Below are 21,870 nucleotides of genomic sequence, written 5' to 3'. Positions count from 1 at the left end.
TCCCAGCTCTCTACTTCACCCCTCCCCCCCCCCAGTTTCACCTGTCACCTACCACCTTGTACTTCTTCCTCCCCTCCCCAACCTTCTTGCTCTAACTTATGATCTTATTTTTCCAGTCCTGATGAAGAGTCTCAGCATGAAATGTGAACTTTTTTTTCCTGTAAATGCTGACTGGCCTGCTGAGTTCTTCTAGCATTTTGTGTGTGTTGCTCGGATTTCCAGCATCTGCAGATTGTTTCGTCTAAAGACCGTAAGATATGGGAATAGATTTAGGCCATTTGGCCCATTGAGTCTGCTCTGCCATTCCATCATGGCTGATCCAATTTTCTTCTCGGCCCCAATCTCCTACCTTCTCCCTGCATCCCTTCATGCTCTATTTCTTAAATGTTATTAGACACCAGCCTTCATCATCCACAGTTACCCCTTCAGTGGAATGTGTACATAAAAGTTTCTCAGAAAAAAGATAAAAGGAGATGATCCAGCACAATTGTAATAGCAATAGGCCACAATACTTTGATATTTTGTTGTGACAAACAGTTTGATTGAATTAGATATTTATAATGGGAGCGTACTGTAACTTGGAAAACACTTCTAAATGTTCAAATACCTTTTGTGGGACAAAGTAATTCATATAGATTGTCTGAAAGCTTCATAGACTGAATCCACACATGAAAAATTTGTGTTCTGAAAGCTGACCCAATGAATATATAGATAACCCAAATATTAGATGAGCAAATTTGCCTATGACCACATTTCTGGAAGTTCTGGAAGTTTTTTGATCTCAAAGTTGCTTAACTGCAGACATCTGATCCTAGTTGGATGTAGGCCAGTTAACGTATCCCTTTGTCTTGCGTGTGGCTGATGCATACGAGAACGTTCCATGGTCAGGTCAGTTTACAAACCATATCTCTTCAGCAGCCAGTATCCAACTGTGGACCATTGCTCTGTAGAACTGTCCTTTCAATTTCAAAACTGATTACTGCTCGCAATGTGCATTAGAACATGTTTGACTGAAGGATTGTTTTTGTTGGAATTAATGCCTTAATAATAACAACTAATTAATAACTTCTGAATCTCGAAAAGGCTTCGCCATTCATTGTGTAGATCTTATCCTTGTTTGGCCTCCCAAAGTGCATCACCTTAAACTTCAATTCCACCCACTATTGCTGTACCCATCTTACCAAGTGATCACCATCTTCCCACAGTCTACAGTTATCCTCCTTGCTATCAAAGCAACACTAATTTTCATGTCTTCTGCAAATTTACTTATCATACCCTTTTATATTTGTACCCAAATCATTAATTTAGATTCAGAAGTAAATGATAGAGGAAGAGCAATGGTTTCTACTGGATATGGAACTAACATAAGAAATAGAAGCAGGAGTAGGCCATCTAGCCCATTGAATCTTCTCTGTCATTCAATCAAATCAAGGCTGATTTGGCTGTGGACTCCTGCCTTTTCCCATTAACCCTTATTTTCCTTCAATGCAAAAATCTATCAAACTGTTTCTTAAATACATTTAATGAGATGGCCTCTCTGCTTCCCTGGCCAGGAAATTCTCTGGATTCATTGCTCTGGGAAAAGTATTATATCTTCCAGCATTTTCACAAGTACAGATGTTAAGCTAACTGATCTATAGTTACCCACTTTATACCTACCTGCTTCTTTAAACAGTGATATAACATTCGCTGCCTTCCGATCTGGTGGGCCCTGTCCACGGTCCAGAGAATTTTGGTAAACTATCACAAATGCATCTGCTATAACTTCCATTTCTTTCAGTATCCTGGGATACATCCCATTTGGACCGGGGACATGTCTGCCTTTAGGTCCATTAGTTTGCTCATCACTGCCTCTTCAGTGATATTGGTTGTATTGAGATCCTCACCTCCCATCACATCCTTAACATATCTCTTTGCATGTTAGACAACCTCCAACATGAAGATTGATGCAAGATAGTCGTTTGAAGCTTTGACTGTTTCCACAGTACTCAATATTAATATCCCCTTCTCATCTTCCAAGGGACCTACTTTCACCTTAGCCACTCTTTTCTGCCTCATTTAATTTATAACAGCTTCTGCCCTAAGTTCTTATATTTAATGTAAGTTCACTTTTATTGTGTCTTCTCTTTCCTTATTGTTTGATTTGTGTTTTTTTTTGTTGCTTTTAAAGGTTTTCCCAATCTTCTAGTTTCCCATTATTGATGACTTTGTATGCATAAGCTTTTAGCTTGATGCCTCCTTTTATTTCCATTGTTATCCAAGGCTGGCTGGCTCTCACTACCATTACTACCTTTGCTTTTAACTGGAATGTACACTTGTTGGGCCCTGTGAAAACTCTCTTTAAAAGTCTAACACTGTTGTTCAACTGTCTCATCATATAGCCTGTGTTATGTTTACCAGCCTTCATCCTGTTGTGGTCTCCGTTAGTCAGATGTAACACACTGATTTTTGATCCAGCTATTGCACCCGTCATTTGTGTAAGAAATCCGTTTATACTGTGATCACTCTTTCCATAAGAATCCTTAAGTAGAAGATCCTTAATTTTACCTATCCCATTGCACAGGGCCAGATCTATGTTAGCATTTTCCCTTGCAAGTTCACTAGCATGCTCATCAAGAAAGCTATCATCGATGCATTTTATGAAGTCCACCTGAAGAGTGCCTCAACTGACTTGTTCACCCAATTTGTGTGCAAATTAAAGTCTCCCATGACAACTGCTGTTCCATTCTTACATACAGCAGATATTTCTTGGTTTGTTGCTTGTGTCACTGCAATGTTATGATTCAGTGACCTATAGACAACTTTGCTTTTTCCTTTTATTATTCCTAATCCCTACCTACATGGACTTGACATTTTTTTCCTTAGATCTTGTATCATCTCTCATGAATCGCCCTGGTCTCGTCCTTAATTAAGAACACAACCATTACAGTACTATGTTCTGTAATGGCCACTAAATCATACCCCTTTGCACTGATTTGTGTGATTTTGAATTTAGGATACAAGTTCACTGACCTTATTTTGAACACTTACGGGTATTCAGATTAAGTGCCCTTACTCTCATTATCCTTTTAGAATCTAATAGTCCGTGAGCCGGTAGGGTTGATCGGTACCATCTGAGGGGAACAATGCTCATAGTGATTTTTGGCAAGATATACATCTCTAGAGTTAGAAAATATGGGATAGCATTGCACCAGTGGTCGCTTTATTACTTCAAATAAGTTATCACTTTTTGTATATATTCTGTATTAACATCAGTATAGCAGAAAATGTTCCCCCCTCCCCAAAAAGGTAAAAAAGCCTCATTTGGAGAGATTTCTGGAGTTTTATCAATGTCATGATATTTTCCGTATTGTATCAAATCAAAGCAATCTTAAGCTTTTGTCATAGCATATAGAATTACAGTACAATAATTCAAATGTGGGGTTCCACACGGCCATATAACTTAGGCCCCATTTGGTTGTAAAATGTATATATTTAATCAAAGGCTGCTTTCCATACTTCCATAACTCTTAAGAATGTGTCCTGAGTTTCCCTGTTGTTGGTCAGAAGTTTTCGGGCACTTGTCTTCCCTTTGCCTTCAAAAGCGCTTACAGTGTCACATCCTGTATATGCGTGCAACCCAATGAGAGCCCTACAAACCTCTATGCCAACAGTGGCAGCAACCTTCCTGATGTCTACAAGCCTTGTATGGGTTCTAGTGCCACATTTCCGGAACAATGGGGCCTCAATCTTGTCACGAAATGCTAAAGACATGATAAAGACATCTGTGTCTTCTGAGCAGATCACTACAGATTGGTATCCCTCTCTTGTGGCATGGGCAGCATGGAGAAGTAGGCGGCCATCTGTTTCTTGTTGACACTGAAGAGCTGACACCTCGCTGTCTTGAGATGTGATTCTGTAACATTTGTCAATCACAGTTGTATACAGAATCTTCTCCTGTAGCTTTGCTCTGTACTCCGCCTTCCTCCATTCATGGACTATGAAGCCAATGAGACTATTTTTGTAACTGAATTTGGTCAGGAAGCTCCTCCACTACCTCACCATCTGTGTGCCTGTGATACCTTGCAACTCATGACTAGTCTCTTCACCCCGTAGAGATCTTTCACTATTAGATTAGATTATGAGAACACTCAGTCCTCTTTTATTGTCATTCAGAAATGCATACATGCATTAAGAAATGATACAATGTTTCTCTGGCGTGATATCACAGAAAACAAGACAGACCAAAGACTAACACTGACAAAACCACATAATTATAACATATAGTTGCAGCAGTGCAAAGCAATACCATAATTTGATGAAGAACAGTCCATGGGCACAGTAAAAAAAAATAGTCTCAAAGTCCCCGAGTCGATCGACTCCCGAGTCCCCGATAGCGGCGGCAAAAGGGAGAAACTCCCTGCCATAAACCTCCAGGCACCGTCAGCTTGCCGATACCTTGGAAGCAGCCGACCGCAGCCAACACTGAGTCCATCCATCCGAAAACTCCGAGCTTCCGAGCAGCCTCTCCGATACAGCCTCCCGAGCGCCATCCTCTGCCGAGCGCCTTCAACCTCTCCCCGGCCGTTGAAACACGCAAAGCTGAGGATTTCGAGGCCTTCAGCTGCAGAGATTCTGGTTACCACACAGTAGCAGCGGTAGCAAAGCAGACATTTCAGAAGTTTTCCAGATGTTCCGCTATGCACTCACGTCTGTCTCCATCAAATTAGAATTGTGCACGGTCCCCTATTCTTAATAGAGTTCTCCTTGTATGTGTTGAACACGACATCTGTTCTGCTACTCTGACTGCCTTCCCTCAGAGCCATACCCAGACTTGTTGTGGCAACATCTCTGAAAGTAGCTTGATCACCTTTCTCTCTTTGGTCCAAGTTCATTCCATCAACCACTGTAGCAGAGTTTCCTGGGAGTTGCTCTTCTACTGCTACACTTTTCTGCAAGGTTGTGGCTAATGTAGCTTTACTTGTCTTTCTCAGCAATCCTTCTGATGTGGACAGGGCGCAGGGCAATGGTCCAAGGGGATGAGAAAGGATATCCTCCATACGTAGACTGTGCCCTTGTGCCATCACTATGATGCGTCCAAACAAAGACCTGTCTGCTTTCAAGATGATCACCCTCCCATTTAATTTCATTTCTCTCTTCTTACACATATCACTGAATATTTTCAGCTTGTTGGTTTTCATTGGGTCATAGAATTTCTTTGCTGGTGGGTCTTTCTCTAGTCCCTCATCCTTGAAGGTTGCATAGCATTGTTCACCGATCTCATATGCCTTCATCAGGTTGGAGGCAATGTCTTTGGTGGCTGTCTTTGCCGTAGAGATGCTAATGAGGTCCTTTTTCTCTGCAAATGGGTTGACCCATTCATGTGTGAGGCTAACCACTGCTGAAACTGCTTCCTCATCTTTCTGGATTCTTGGCCACTGAAGCTCTGCATGACAAAGCTCTGATTTGTTGCCCTGCACCATCTCCCTTAACTGTCCCAGGAATGCACTGCGGTGCTCAGCAGTTATGTAGTAACGCTTGATAGCTCCAGCATTCAGGCTGAGCCATGATGTGCCTCCAGGAGTCTGTGTGCCTTTGTTCACTGTGGCTTCAATAGCCTGGTCCATAGAGATCTGCCCGAAGGGGTTGTTACTTGACAGCTGCACTGAGAATTGGCCTGTCTTGAAGGCCTCATACACAGAAGGGTTCATCATGTGAGCAAAGTAAGGGGACAGGTACCTGGCATAATTCATCTTATCATAGGCAAAGCACCATGGGATCATGGTTCTTATAGCATGGAGGTGCAACTCCCAGTCCCCCTCACAAGAGATGCGCAGAAGCCCAAGTACTACGTTCTCTACCATGTCAATGTATGATATCCAGAATGTGGATAGCTCTCTATTGTTGTGACCGAGGTGTTCCAGAAAGTCTGTCCACAGGGTTATCAGCTCGGCTAAGAGTGGACTTTGCAGCAGATTGTTCAACTTCTGTTGGTTCAAGTCACTGGCCATGTCGTTCACATAGAACATAAAACATAGAATAGTGCAGCACAGTACAGGCTCTTTGGCCCACAGTGTTGTGCCGACCCTCAAACCCTGCCTCCCATATAAGCCCCCATCTTAAATTCCTCCATATACCTGTCTAGTAGTCTCTTAAACTTCACTAGTGTATCTGCCTCCACCACTGACTCAGTCAGTGCATTCCACGCACCAACCACTCTCTGAGTAAAAAACCTTCCTCTAATATCCCCCTTGAACTTCCCACCCCTTACCTTAAAGCCATGTCTCTTGTATTGAGCAGTGGTGCCCTGGGGAAGAGGCGCTGGCTATCCACTCTATCTATTCCTCTTATCATGTCTACCTCTATCATGTCTCCTCTCATCCTCCTCCTCTCCAAAGAGTAAAGCCCTAGCTCCCTTAATCACTGATCATAATGCATACTCTCTAAACCAGGCAGCATCCTGGTAGATCTCCTCTGTACCCTTTCCAATGCTTCCACATCCTTCCTATAGTGAGGCGACCAGAACTGGACGCAGTACTCCAAGTGTGGCCTACCCAGGTTTTTATAGAGCTGCATCATTACCTCGCGACTCTTAAACTCTAGCCCTCGACTTATGAAAGCTAACACCCCATAAGCTTTCTTAACTACCCTATCCACCTGTGAGGCAACTTTCAGGGATCTGTGGACATGTACCCCCAGATCCCTCTGCTCCTCCACACTACCAAGTATCCTGCCATTTACTTTGTACTCTGCCTTGGAGTTTGTCCTTCCAAAGTGTACCACCTCACACTTCTCCGGGTTGAACTCCATCTGCCACTTCTCAGCCCACTTCTGCATCCTATCAATGTCTCTCTGCAATCTTTGACAATCCCCTACACTACCTACAACACCACCAACCTTTGTGTCGTCTGCAAACTTGCCAAGCCACCCTTCTACCCTCACATCCAGGTCGTTAATAAAAATCACGAAAAGTAGAGGTCCCAGAACAGATCCTTGTGGGATACCACTAGTCATAATCCTCCAATCTGAATGTACTCCCTCCACCACAACCCTCTGCCTTCTGCAGGCAAGCCAATTCTGAATCCACCTGGCCAAACTTCCCTGGATCCCATGCCTTCTGACTTTCTGAATAAGCCTACGGTGTGGAACCTTGTCAAATGCTTTACTAAAATCCATATAAATCACGTCCACTGCACTACCCTCATCTATATGCCTGCTCACCTCCTCAAAGAACTCTATCAGGCTTGTTAGACACGATCTGTCCACACATGGTCTAAGAATGATTTGATCATCCCGCACAGAGCACAGAAAGCTACCACCACTGCAATGCTATCACATATTTTCTAGCACTAGAGGTGTGTACCTTGCCAAAAATCACTATCAGACTTATTCCCCCCAGATGGTACTGGTGGCCCAAATTTGGGGCCCTGGCTCACGGACTATAATAAACTTGTGTCCTTTGGATTTGACTTTTCTGTACTCGACTCTTAACTTTACTCTTTGCATTGCTTCCCTGTGTTGTTCTGCCTGGATTCTAGTCCCCCTGCCATACTCCCTCCCCAACAGCATTAGCAAACAATTCCCCGAGCATATGACAAACAAGAGAAAAGCTGCAGATGCTGGAAACCCAAGCAACACACACAAAATGCTGGAGGAACACAGCACCTATAGAAAAGAGTACAGGTTTCCCCCGCCATCCGAAGGTAGAGCACTCCTATGAAACAGTTCGTAAACAGGAATGTCGTAAAGCGAAGAAGCAATTACCATTTATTTATATGGGAAAATTTTGTGAGGATTCGCAGACCCAAAAATAACCCACCAAATCATGCCAAATAACACATAAAACCTAAAATAAAAGTAACATATAGTAAAAGCAGGAATGGTATGTTAAATACACAGCCTATATAAAGTAGAAATACTTCTCTGCAACGATTGCCTACACAGATCTCTGTAGCGAAAATCTCACACAAGCGCTCTGGGCAGAAAATCTCACGCAGGCACTGTTGGCAAAAACACGCTCTCCAGTAACCCTTAAACTATGAAGCTGCCAAATCATACCAAATAACACATAAAAATACACAGCCTATATAAAGTAGAATCACTTACGGGAATCAGGAAGACAGCGAGCACACTTATGATGGTGTGTCAGACTCAGTCGTCGCAGGTTGGGGTGGTGCAGTGGCCCCCATCCTCCGGGCCGCCGACCGATACATTGCCGTGAAGAATGCAGGGGTACAGCAGTAGCCGGGAGGCATCCAGCACATCTTTAAGAAAAAAGCCGAAATAAACATGCTAATTAATTAGGTGCCGCCCGACACGTAAATGTCAGCCCAGATCAGAGGCGATTGCCGATTGCATCGCCTCTGATCTGGGCCGACAATTACGTGTCGGGCGGCACCTAATTAATTAGCATGTTTATTTGGGCTTTTTTCTTAAAGATGTGCTGTGTGCCTCCTGGCTACCGCTGCATTCTCCGTGAATTGGTATCTGTCCGCAGCCTGAGGGCTGGGGTGGTGGGACACTGGGGTGTCATCTGTTTCCATTAGGGCAGGCAGCTCACCTTCTCCTATGATTGCCCGCCTTGATGTCGAAGGTCGAGGTTCGTCGTCTGCTGTGGCTGATGTGGAAGGCTTGCTTGACTGCTGAGCCTCGCGCATTTTTCTACCATACAGTTCGTTGTAAGCACTCAAACCATCCTGCAAATATCCCCTAAACCTACGTACCCTTTCAAAATTAAAGTCGTACTTTATCATTGCAGCAAAAATCTCACGTAGTTGCTTCACTTTCGCTACTGCATTCGGTTCCGATTGTTATCCCTTCCTCTTCCAATTGCATCAGCTCTTCATCTATCAGTTCTTGGTCATGGGATGCCAAAACCTCTTCAGCATCGTCTTCGTCAGCTTCCACAAGCTCACTTTGTCCTTACTTCATCAGCTTCCTCACTTTGTCCTTACTTAGTTCACCACGATCGAAATGCTTAATTATGACTAGTTTTACGCTAAGTGTAACACCCTTACGCTTTTCCAACTCCTTAGAACTCATCTTGCTAACGGCTGCTCACAGGCACGTATTTGAACAATGCCGGCGAGCATGCCTTTCCGAATCCTGGGGAGAGCGGCTGCTCGGGGCGCGTGCTGCCGTTTATCGCACGCTGCTTTTCTCGCGTGCTGCTTTTTTTCGTAACAGTGAAAACACCTTCTGTTAGCGAAAACAGGGAACTAATATAGGTATTTCATAACAGCGAGGTTTCGTAAAGCGGATGTTCGAAAAGCGGGGGACACCTCACCTGTACAGTCTAAGTTTCAGGCCAAGTTGACATGTCCTGCTGAAGAGTCTTGGCCTGAAATGTGAACTGCATTCTTTTCCATAGGAGCTGCCTGCCCTGCTGATTTCCTCCAGCATTTTGTGTGTGTTGCCCCTAGGATATTGATTGCAGACCTCTCCAGGTGTAGACCATCTGGTTTGTCCTGGCTTCAACTCCCCCAGAGCCATTTCCAATGCTTCAAGAATCTGAAGCTGCACCACTGCTGAAGCCACATATTCATCCTAAGTATGGTGTAGTTCTATTTTGACGAGCATGTGGCAGAGGTATTGATCCTGAGATTATTACCTATGAGGTACTCCTTTTTGACATATGTCCTAGCTCCCTAAATTTGGCTTGTAGGGTCGCCTCCTGCTTTTTCCCTATATCGTTGCTACCAACAGGCAGCATGACAACTGGCTGTTCACCCTCCTCTTCCAGAGTGCCCTGCTGCCACTTGGAGACATCTCTGACTCTTGCATCTGGGAGGCAACACGCCAACCATGATCCTTTTTGCAGCTTCAGGCAGCACTTATTCTGTGCTATTGACAAACTGCTCCAATTCTATGGCAACATACAAAATGCTGGAGGAACTCAGCAGACCAGGCAGCATCTATGGAAATGAAGAAACACTTGCTTCAGGCCGAGAACCTTCTTCAGGACTAAGAAGGAAAGGGGAAGACACTACAGTCTCTTTTAGTCTCGAGCTTTTCTGCCTGCTGAATGTGATGGATCTTACTGTTTCCCTAACTCTCCCAAACCTCGTGCTTTGTGTTGTGTAAAGAACTCAATGCTATTGAGCTTGTTACCACACAGATATCTCTAATGTGGGCAGAACAACACAGCCAAAAAGAAAGACACACCTGTGTACAATCAGGAGGTTGAGTAGAAGTTCACACTGGGTTCCCAGCACCTTAGTTGCTAAAGGCTAGCTTCCTGTTTATGTCAGTTTCTGGCACAACACTATCAGCAACATTTCTGTATATCACATTGACCCCTTTTATCACTGGCCCATTGACAATCTAATTGTTGGGAATGCATTCAAGATGTCGAATAAGGGAGCAAAATATCTTCTTGTTTTTGATTTTTCTCTTGTTTATTTGTCATGTCATTGTTTATTTATTTGTCAAGTGAGAAAACCCTGGAAGTGCTGTACTTTTCACTGCATTATGCTATCATCATGAAGAATAACAACTAAAGCATTTTATTGGTTTCCATTAAATAGATTGCATCATGTGATATGTAAAATTAGTCTTTTTCCTTGCTGATACTTGTTAGGAATCCCTACTGCATCTCATTCTTTATGACGTCTCGGGATCTTGCTGTTGTTTGCACATTGTTTTTTTTTATGGAAATCTTATTGTAGTTCTCCTTCAATACTCCAGCTCCATTTATTCCTTGAAAGTTTATGTCCCTAATTGTGTTCCTACCTCATGGTATATGTAAGTTAATTTCATTCCTTCAAGTATACACTTTTCCTGTATATTTTTGTTTTGCCAGTTTTTAGCTGGTCTGAGCTCTCTGCTTACCCTATCTGTCAGTACACAAATCCCACTCTGGTTCAGCTTAGAGCCCATCTTATTAGTACAGCTTCAGCAGCACTCTTATCCCAGAAAAAGGTTTTGTACTAGTTTTTTGCCAGTGGGGGGGAAGGGGGATTGTTGCTCGTGGCCACTTACGCGTGGGAGGGGGAAGCTGGGGGGAAGACTTTGGGGTTCTCACATTTAACTGTTGTTCATTCTTTGGGGCACTTCTCTGTTTTCGTGAATGTTTGCGAAGAAAAAGCATCTCAGGATGTATATTGTATACATTTCTCTGACATTAAATTGGATCTTTGAACCTTTTTTTTTTACTTTCTTGAATGTTTTTTCATCACAGTATCTGGTTAGTCTAATGCCCAACTAATAATCTAGAGCAAGGATTCCCAACCTTGGGATCCCCTCAGTTAATGGTAAATCTCATTGGCATTAAAAAAAAGGTTGGAAACCCCTGATCTAGAATATATGCTTCGGGTCCTTTTAATTTAGGTTCCAGCATTTGATTCATGTGTCTTTTTATATAATTTGTTCCAGCATTAATCTTGATAGTTGGATTTACCATTAACTCAACTACTTCAAAATAATTGCCACGTGGTTTGCGATATCCCATGCCTAGAGCACACCCTTCTTGATTCCAATTCAGGGCTGTAGAGGGCATTGTCTCTCGAACTACACAATCCCCTTGCTCTGCTGCTTCTGTGTCGTTTCTCATCATGCACTACATCCACCTTTCGGTCACTCCATCCTAATATTCCTTGGGAAGCCATCTGAACAATGGTATTTTCATTCTCTCCCGTTCTTTTTGTTTTAGCATAACCTTCTAAATGGGACCCATATATGTGGGACCTTTTGGTTTGGAGTCACTTAGCTCTTTGACAATCACGCCACCGTGAGCCTGTACTTTCCTTAGATATCTGACTGTGTTCTAAATAAAACTATATAGAAATTTCTTTTCCATCCTCATGATTTAGAGTGTCTCGATCTTTGACTACAACTTATTCTAGTCAGAATAACTTAAAATGAAAGAGCTTCCTGTTACAAAAATTTAGTAGAGTTGCTGGCTGCAGTCTCCTATGTATTGTAGTCCTAAAGCATTATTGACTTTATTATCTATAATTTTTTAAATGTATTTGTTGATATTATGACTTATGAATAGTCTTTTGCATATAATATTAAAAATCTATTGATAATAGAACAATAATTAGCTTTGAAGATCATTTGAACAATTAATTGTGGGTGAGGCATTGTCAGCTGAGATATTTGTTGACATTGTGTTACTTCTTAACACAAACTCGCCACATTCTTTGTGTCTGGATTTAACATTATAATGCCCATTTATGGACCTAAGGCAATTGCAACTAATATGAATGTACTCAGACTATTTGCATTAATATTAAATTGATTCATCCCTTGAAATGGGGAACCGGTGTTCATTGCTTATTTTAAACCTAGTTTGTTAATTTCATTACATTAGTCCTATGCCTCTGAGAACCAAGCTGCAAGAATTATTTCGGAGGCTTGAGCAACCTGTCAAGCTATTCATGATGCAAGTCTCACCCATTCCCTGTGACAGTCTCTGCTCCATCTTCTCCTCTTTGACCAACCTCATCATCAGATATAGCTGTAAGACCAGGGTTGGAAAATTGGTGTTCATGCACCAGGTGCTTATTTTGATAATGCCGTTCAATGAATTTAGTTCAAACCATGGTTCCTTTTTGGCTAGGTAGATGATCCACACTTCATGGTGGATGCAATTTCACTTATGTCTGCATGTCATACCCTTCTCAGTCGTTCAGTTTGTATTGTTTTTCTTCAAGAATTTCTAAGCACAAGGGAACGGTATTTTCAAGGAGATTATCAGATATTGAAACTTTAAAAATTAGGAATGTTTTGCTCGTGGATCAATTTGGTCTGTTACATGTTGACTTTTGGCTTTGAGTGTGATAGCTCCTGGTCCCTCCATTTTCTTACTTTTTGTTTCTTGTTCACTGCATGTTTGGGCACAGGATATGTTTCAGCTTTGTTCCAATACTTGTTAATTTCCAGCTAGCTCTTGATATGTGGAAGAAGCTGATGATTGAGCCATTACAGACCATCCTTATCCGAATGCTTCTTCGTGAAATAAAAAAGTGAGTTTTTATTTACATGAAATTATTGTCTGGGATTGGTTATACCAGCTATTTAATAACAAATTTATATTACACTTCAGTGCAATTATGGAGAATTGTGGAACAGTAATCATTGAGTCATTTAGCTAAGAAATCATGTCCATATCATCTATTGAGTACCCATCATCGTTAATTCTAATTTTCAACAATTGGCCCATTGCCTTCAATGCCTTGGTGATTCAAGTACTCATCTAGATTCAATAATGTTGTGAAAGTCATTGCTTCTCCCACTCCTTTCAGCAAGTATGCCCCAGATTCCATTCAGCCTCTGTAAGGAAAATATTCTTTCTGAAAGCAACACACACACAAAATGCTGGAGGAACTCGGCAGGCCATGCAGCGTCTCCGGAAAAAAGTGCAGTCGATGTTTCAAGCGGAAACCCTTTGGCAGGACTCAGGTCCAGAGCACACATCATCTGTACTTTTTTCCATAGATGCTGCCTGGCCTGCTGAGTTCCTCCAGCATTTTGTGTGCGTTGCTCGGATTTCCAGCATCTACAAATTTTCTCTTGTTTATATACCTACTCAAATTCACTTTAAACCACGAACCTCTATGCTTTTTGGTTTTAAATCCCAAATTCTATGGGAAGGCTTCTTGCAATATTTCCTATTTATTTCCCTTTTAGCTTTACATTCTTTAGTTAGGTTCCATCGACCACATCACTACCTATCCAACTTTTATTTTAATTTACCAATTTAGCTTGGGTCCCATGGGGCCTAACTTTTTCGATCTGCCAGTCAGAAGACACCTTGTCAAGGACCTCACTGAAGTCCATTGAGACTACATCAACCATACTGCTTCATTTGATACACTTTGTTAACTGTTTGTAATTACTTACTGCCCGTTATGCGGCTGGCATTTAGGGCAGCAATGAATAACCTCTATCTCTGTATATGCCGTTGTACACAGATACAGAAGGACCTGTTGGCTATTTCTGTAACAATTTATTTGACCAGTCAGGATTATTAGCCCTGAGCTGAACCCCAAATCCTGTGGACCACTCTTAGTCTGACCGCTACCCTTTGATCTATTTGGCATGCGTGGCTCAGCCAAAAACCAAAGTATAAGGCCCTGACTCCATCCAACAAAGCTGTCCGAGCCATTGAGGCACGCAAGCTTCCAAACCAAGGTTGGGGTCCTCTTGGAGGACCTGTTTGAAAGATTCAGTCAAATTGGTCAGTCAGGATTTTTTCCTGAGAAAACTATGCTGAATATCTTGATAGGTCAAATATGATGACAGAATATAGTATTAATGGTAAGACTCTTGGCAGTGTGGAGGATCAGAGGGATCTTGGGGATGAGTCCATAGGACACTCAAGGCTGCCGTGCAGGTGGACTCTGTGATTAAGAAAGCGTAAGGTGCATTGGCCTTCATCAATTGTGGGATTGAGTGTAGGAGCCGAGAGGTAATGTTGCAGCTATTTCGGACCCTGGTCAGACCCCACTTGGAGTACTGTGCTCAGTTCTGGTCGCCTCACTATAGGAAGGATGTGGAAACCATAGAAGGGTGCAGAGGAGATTCACAAGGATGTTGCCTAGATTGGGGAACATGCCTTATGAGAAAAGGTTGAGTGAACTCGACCTTTTTTCCTTGGAGCAACGGAGGATGAGAGGTGACCTGATAGAGGTATATAAGATGACGAGAGGCATTTATCATGTGGATAGTCAGAAGCTTTTTCCCAGGACTGAAATGGCTCGCATGAGAGGGCACAATTTTAAGGTGCTTGGAAATAGGTACAGAGGAGATATCTGGGGTAAGTTTTTTACGTAGAGTGTGGTGAGTGCATGGAATAGGCTGCCAACAACGGTGGTGGAGGCAGATACGATAGGTTCTTTTAAGAGACTCCTGGACAGGTATATGGAGCTCAGAAAAATAGAGGGCATTGGGTAAACTAAGTAATTTCTCAGGTAAGGACATGTTCGGCACAGCTTTGTGGGCCGAAGGTCCTGTATTGTGCTGAAGGTTCTCTATGTTCCTATCTTTGGTTAAACCCTGCCTTTCAAGATTTGATAAATCCCATGCTTCAGAATCTTTTTCTATATTTCCCTGTCATTGCCTGAATGTTTGACAGTTAGGTGTGACAAAGCTTGCATTATTCTCTGGAGAAGGAACAATATTATAAGAGATAGTTGGCGCAGTGTCATTCTTACTTTTCAATGCTGCATGATCAGATATAAAATTGTCTGGTTGGTGTAATGTTTCACATTAGTATAGAAAGAAGTCCCCAAGGATTTAAACTAAGTCTCACTCACCAACTGCTTGTATCTTTTTTTGACTCATTATGTCCAGAAGTACCAAACAGCTCATAAGGGGCTTTCTGATGACAGTGCGTTCTTTGTTCCACTGTCGGGTTTTGTGGTACTTAGATTGTACAGGATAAGTCTCTGAAAACAACAATGAGAAAACAATTAACAACAACCTGTTTCAATGATGTTGGCTGAGAGAAAAATGTTCGGCAGTATTTGAGAGAACTGTAGCATTTTCTAGTAGAAAATGCAGCATAGAAGTGAGTGAGCTAGAATAGTAAGTTGAAAATTTTGAGGGGGCCATTAGTGAATGGACTACAATTTGCCAGGCAAAAGGAGTTCAATAGATAACTCCAGACTCAACAAGAGTAGGCTGGTATGAGTTGGGAGATGAAATGGCAGAAATTGTGGGGAATATCAGTGTGCAATGAAGTGTACCTGAGCATGGTTATTTGGACAACTTTTTTTGAGGTTGCTCAGTGACTGTGATGGATGATGGATTTAATGCAAGTTGAGGCATGGCAGGAGAACTTTGAACAGGTTTGACAGTAGTTCAGTCTGGCAAGGGGAGTACTGGGTAAGATTTGATAGGAAGCACTATTTTTGATGCATGCTTCATGGAAGCATGTTGAAGTGAGTTGATGATGGTTAGAACAATGAATCTGAAGATCTGGACAGAAACTGGACACAGGTTTGGATTGAATGCGAAATTAAGAAGGAGATGGAATTAAGAACCAAAGTCTGGAGATTGTGATTTTTGAGTTGGAAAAAGTTATCCACACCCTAGTATTGACTTTGAGTCCAACAGAAGGCAATGGTAGTGCAGCAGCTTTGAAACTTGGTATTGTTCCAGAAATATGGAAGTTTACTCTGTGAGGATACAATGATAAAATTTAGGCACATTGTTAGGATGAGAAGCGAAACCAATCTTGGAGCTGTTTTATTTTTTGGGTACAGGTGGGTTAAATGGTAGTGGAATCATATTGGGAATGTCTAGAGATTGATGTCAAGAAGCAATGGAGAAGAATGCACGAGCTGGAGTAAATAAGACCATAAATGATCATTGTATATTATTTTGCATGAAATATGATATATGTGGCCAAGTTAGGATAAACTAATTAAGAGGTGATAGTATTTGGATTTGAAGGAAATTTAGTCTGAGAATGAAGAAGATTGTGTCTAGTATAGCCGGAGAAAATAACGGCAAGCTATATCCATTAGCTAATGGTTCAAGGGCAAGTGACACAGATTTTAGGCAAAGAGATTAAATGTGGAATACAGAAAGCTTTTTTAAATTTGGTTAAAATCTTGACTTCCCTGCCTAGAAGATGGGTGGAAACAGAATCAACCATTAGCTCCGAAAGGGGATTGGATTGGAAACTGATGGAGAACAGTTTGTAGGACTATAACAGTGGATGAATGAGATTGATAGTATTGTTGCACAGGCGTAATTCTACGGCCAAAATGAAGATGTGGGAGATAGCAGATGCTGGAATATGGAACAAATAATGCTAGAAAAACTCATTGTGTCAGGTATTATCTGTGAAGGCAAATGGAAGTCGTACAGCAGGATTGAGGGAAGAGGAAAGGTTGGTAGTATATAATGGATGAATGGTTGGGTGGTGGGATTGAGGCTGCTGGATAATAGGTGGAACAAGAGGGGGAAGTGCATAGCAGTCAGATGGAGCCTGGGTGGGAGCAAGAGGTGGACAGGGGCTGGTAGGTAGCAGGTGAAACCAGATTGGGAGGGAATGATGGGCTGATGAAGCCAATTCCATTATGGGAAGAGAAAGTTGAATAAAGTGAAAAGAAAAATAGGTTGTCATGCGAGAGCATGTATGATTGTGTGTTTGTGGGAGGAGGATACCAGGGTGTGTGGGTTACCTGAAATAAAAAAGATAATAAGCAACATCATTGGTTTGTAAGCTGTCTGAGCAAATATGGCTAAATGTTCATTTCCTGCATCATAAAAAACTCTTTGAATCTTGAAATGATCTGGGTTTCAGTTGTGGTGGAACAAAACTCAAAGCTGACAATCTTATTTGCATAGTTTGGCTTGAGGAACATGAAAATGAAAATATGCCTTGTGCACATTCTCGTGCACTTTGTCATTGTGGAGAGTACTGTGGAGTGATCTCTGTGTTCCAGAATATGCTGGAATCAGTGTAGGATTTGACTGCGAGGAGAGTTTTGTTGAATTATCCAGTAATTTATTATTTTGGTTTTGCTGTGTGTATATGATCTCAGTTTATAGAACAACTATTTGGAATTTCTGCGGAGGAATAATACCAATATGAGTCAGGGGCCATTTCATTCAGAAATTGAAAGATGAACTGGATAGAGATAGAATGTTGTGGCTGGAGAAGTGGGAAAGGATGGGGGCCTGAAATCTAAAATGAAGAAGTGGTGCTGAGAAGTCTTCCTATCCTTAGGAATGTTTCAAAAAAGGCTCATTGGAGTAACCGATCGATGATTTAAACTTTTATCATATTCAAGAAACATCTTGAAGCACTTAGCATAAAATAAATTACAAGGAAATGCAGTTGATTTTTCTAATTTAACACAGCAGAATATTTTGAACATAAAATGAAATGAATAACTTGTCCCTTTTCTTCAGATAATACACTTAGATTTCTGAAGATGTTTTGTGTTACTAAGGTAGAGAGAGAGGTTGTGCAGACTGGGACATTAGAACACAGGAAAATGAGGGGTAATCTTCTGGAGGTGCCTAAAATCATGAGGGTCATAGGTAGGGTGAATGCACTGAGTCTTTTCCTAGGGTTTAGGAAACAAGAACTAGAAGACTTAGGTTTAAAGTGGGAGGAAAGACATTTATTTGGAACCTGAGGGGGACATTTTTCCATGCGTTCCATATGTGGAAGTGGTTGAAGCAGGTATGTTAAAAACATTTAAAAGACATTTGGACAGGTACATGGAGTGGACAGGTCAGTGGGCTATGGGCCAAACATGGGAAATGTATCTTGGTTGGCATGTACCAGTTGGGCCATAGGGCCTGTGTATAAGCTCTATGATACTAAAATATGAAAGCATACTGAACTGTGAAGAGAATTGTAATAGACCTGGAATAGGGTGTTGATAGGAACTCAGCAGGCCAGGCAGCATCTATAGAAAAGGATGAACAGTCGATATTTAGGGCCGAGAACTATTCTTATGAAGGGTCTCAGCCGGAAATGTTGACTGTTTACTCTTTTCCATAGATGTTGCCTGACCTGCTGAGTTCCTCCAGCATTTTGTATGTGTTTCTTGGATTTCCTGCATCTGCAGATTTTCTCTTGTTTGTGACAGGGTGTTGATACTCTGCGAAGAGAAGGATGAATTTTTTCTAAATGTAGATGCTAGAAATATTAATTAAAAACAAATGCTAGAACACAACTTAGGAAAAAGAAAGAAAGTTAACATTTCAAATCAAGACCCTTCATCAGAGCTAGTAAAGTGAGAATCCAAGTTGATTAAACTTTGTCAGAGGGAGGGGATGCTTGAGTAGGACCTGTGAGATAAAGTGGGGTGAGTATTGCTATGGCGATTGGTGAGGCCATCCAGTTGACAGATCAGGCAGAGTGGGGGAGAGAGAGAAAAAAGGAAAAAAAATCAAGTAATATTACAGGTGGATAGATAAGAGAAAATGTTAACTGAAATGATTAAGTTTGATATTGAATCCAGAAAATGGAAAGTCTGTAAGGTGCTATTCCTTAAGCTTGCATTGGGCTTTATTGGATGAATATCGAGAAGGGAATCTGGAAGAGTTATTCAACATCGTGAAGAGTACTGGTGAAGTAGATAGAAGGAAGCTTTCCCAGTTGTGGAAGGACTTAGAAAGTGATTGCAAAAGAACTATAAGTGTCATGTTCACACTGCCAGTTGTTATGGTGATGAAGGCACAAATAAATTAGTAGTGGAGGCAGATTCAATTTCTCTATTCTAAAGGGGGCTAAGGAAGGAGATGGATTGAAATGAGTTATTTACAGAGGAATTAACTGTACTATATTTAAATAAGTTCTAAATAAGTTTATTATCAAAGTACAGCTTTGTCAACATATACAACACAGATTCACTTTCTTGGAATATTTAATAAATCTATAATAAAATCAATGAAAGATCGCACCAACTTGGGAGTTCATCTGGTATGTAAAAGACAGCAAACTGCAAAGAGAAAAAGAAAAAAAATAATAAATAGATAAGCAAAAAGTATTGTGAACATGAGATAGAGTTCTTGAAAGTGAATCCATAGTTTGTTGGAGCATTTCAGTAATAGGGAAAGTGTAGTTGAGTGAAGTTATCCCCTTTGATTGAGGAGCCTAATGGGATGTAAAGTCAAAATGGGCTTAGTGGGTCAGTTGGCCACTTCCTTTGATGTAATCATTCTGTGAGGTAATAATGTTAATGGAGGAAGAAGTATCAATAATCACATCTTTTACTTTCAAAAATCATTTTTAACATACATTTTACGATACAGATTAATCCTTTGCTTAATGTTTTGTCCAAAAAGATGGGCGGTTTTCACATGTGGTACTTTTTAATCTCAGTGAAGTGTTATCTTAAGTTGTCTGCTGAAGTATAAGTATCGGAAGAGAGAAGGGAAGAGCACAATATCTAGCTCTGTATGACACAATGGTTATTTGCTCCTATCATTAAAGATTAACTACTATTGTGCTTAAAGTAGAGGATTGAAACCAAACAAATATGAAAAGACGTTTTGTTACATTTTACTTTCAACATTTTGTGACAGTGATCGTTGTGGAGAAAATCTAAATCAAAAAGTAATCCATGGGGTTATTAACTCCTTTGTTCATGTTGAACAGTACAAGAAAAAGTTTCCCCTTAAGGTAAGCAAATTTCAAAATTATCGATTGTAATTCTAGGAAACATTGTAATGGATGAATTTTCTGGGTTAATGAGGGTATGCCAGTGAAGTACACAGTTTTCAGAAATGGAGGAAAACTGATTTTTATATATACTAAAATAGACATAACTTTTTTTGTAATTCCTTCATTCACGCACCATCTGCAATTGTTATTCAGTTGTCATTTAAGAGTTAGTTATGTTGTGTGTAGGTAATCACATATGGGCAAGATTAAATTGGCATATTCCTTCTCTGAAGGATATTTGGGAACTGGAGATTGTTTATTGACAGTCCAGTGGTTTCAGAGTCATCACTGGTGATATTTTTATCCAGGTCTATTTAATTAATTTAAATTCCTCCAGGTGCCTCAATGGAACCTTGATTGTTCCTTGATTGGTACTCAATGCCTTCCTGCAATTTGGAGTGCATACATAATTTTATCTGTAGAAATCAGAAGATTGTCTTGGCAGTGAGATAGTGTGTAGTACTTTGATTCACAAAGCATTAACGTTGATAGAAGTAGAAGCTAAATGCAGCTTTGAATCTCACATATTTCCAGGCCACCTCTTCAAAATGGAAACTGATGTATCTATTAATTCGCAGTGTCAGTTGTAGTTCTGATATATGGTTTTAAAATATATTTGAAATGGAATCTACAGTCAAATAATATTCTGCTAATTTTTTTCTGCATCCTCCAACTCTTTGATTTTAACTTTTTGATGTTATATTTGTACTTTTTGATGTTATATTCGTGTCTTGTTAAGACCTCCAATAAAATTAAATGTTATAACTTTTTATTGCCCCTTGGAAACTTGTGATAATTAAAATATGGTCCCTTGCCTATGTGAGACAAAATTCCATTTTGTCAGACATAATCACTATTAGAATGTAATCAATTATTTAACTGGTAGAGATGTGAACTACTAGCCCACTGCCTGCAATTGCCACCCACATTCACTTACCGCCTGCTGACTGAGTTCTAAATCTGGAAAACTAATCTTGTTGGCCAAGATAGTACAAGAACTGAGTCATGATTTGGTCGGAACAAGCCCTGGCATAGGTGACAAAGCCTTGCCTCCATCTGTCAAAGCAGTCAAGTGTTCTCAATATCTGTAACATTCAGAAACTTACAGAAAGCAAATTAATGTTTAAAGAATCAATTTTAAAATATCAAACAAAAAACTTAAGAACACTGCCATATAATCTGAAACATTAGACAAAACATATTTTGTTCTTGCCCATAATCTCTACAGCTCAACAATCCTGATTCAATATTTGGTTTGCAGACAGTCTGAGAGCATTATTTTCAGCAGTTAATCTAAGTAACCACTGCTCTACGATGTGCATTTAGCAGTGGAGCTGGGCCAGAAAGTTTATCACATTATAGTTTCTGCAGGATTCTGAAAGCTTGCATGCACTTACTACATGGAACTACGAGCAAAACACAAGTAATTGCAATCCAGTATGTTGATGATAAAATGTTTTAAGTGCATTGTTTCCTATATTTCAATACATCTGTTTTTAAAAAATAATATAACAGTTGTCAAAAAAGAACAGATATGACCTACGGGAGGCAATCATGAGAGCAAAAAGGCAATTTTATATGTAGTTAAGGGCGTGATAGTTGAAGGAGTGTTTGCATGCCATTGTTTCTGGTAAGGTGAAACCTAACAGCATAAATGGCTATGATGATTCATTTGCTGATGTGATTCACTTCCTCATTACCATCATCAGGGAGGAAGTACTAGAGTATGTAGTGCCACACTCAAAATTTTA

The 21,870-nt window shown here is 40.8% G+C and overlaps 1 protein-coding gene across 1 annotated transcript in view; it reads left to right on the top strand.

Moving 5' to 3' along the window:
- cul2 (cullin 2) overlaps positions 1 to 21,870 on the top strand; it is a 75,255-nt gene that overhangs the window by 9,066 nt on the left and 44,319 nt on the right. The window contains exons 6-7 of the mRNA XM_072253988.1: positions 12,865 to 12,947; positions 19,981 to 20,077. Coding sequence (XP_072110089.1) covers positions 12,865 to 12,947; positions 19,981 to 20,077 — 180 coding nt within the window. The remainder of the gene's footprint in view (positions 1 to 12,864; positions 12,948 to 19,980; positions 20,078 to 21,870) is intronic.

The sequence above is a fragment of the Mobula birostris genome, chromosome 3 (assembly GCF_030028105.1).
Source record: "Mobula birostris isolate sMobBir1 chromosome 3, sMobBir1.hap1, whole genome shotgun sequence".
Taxonomy (NCBI): domain Eukaryota; kingdom Metazoa; phylum Chordata; class Chondrichthyes; order Myliobatiformes; family Myliobatidae; genus Mobula; species Mobula birostris.
Note: the sequence above shows the minus strand (reverse complement) of the source record. Positions and strands in the feature narration are given on the sequence as shown.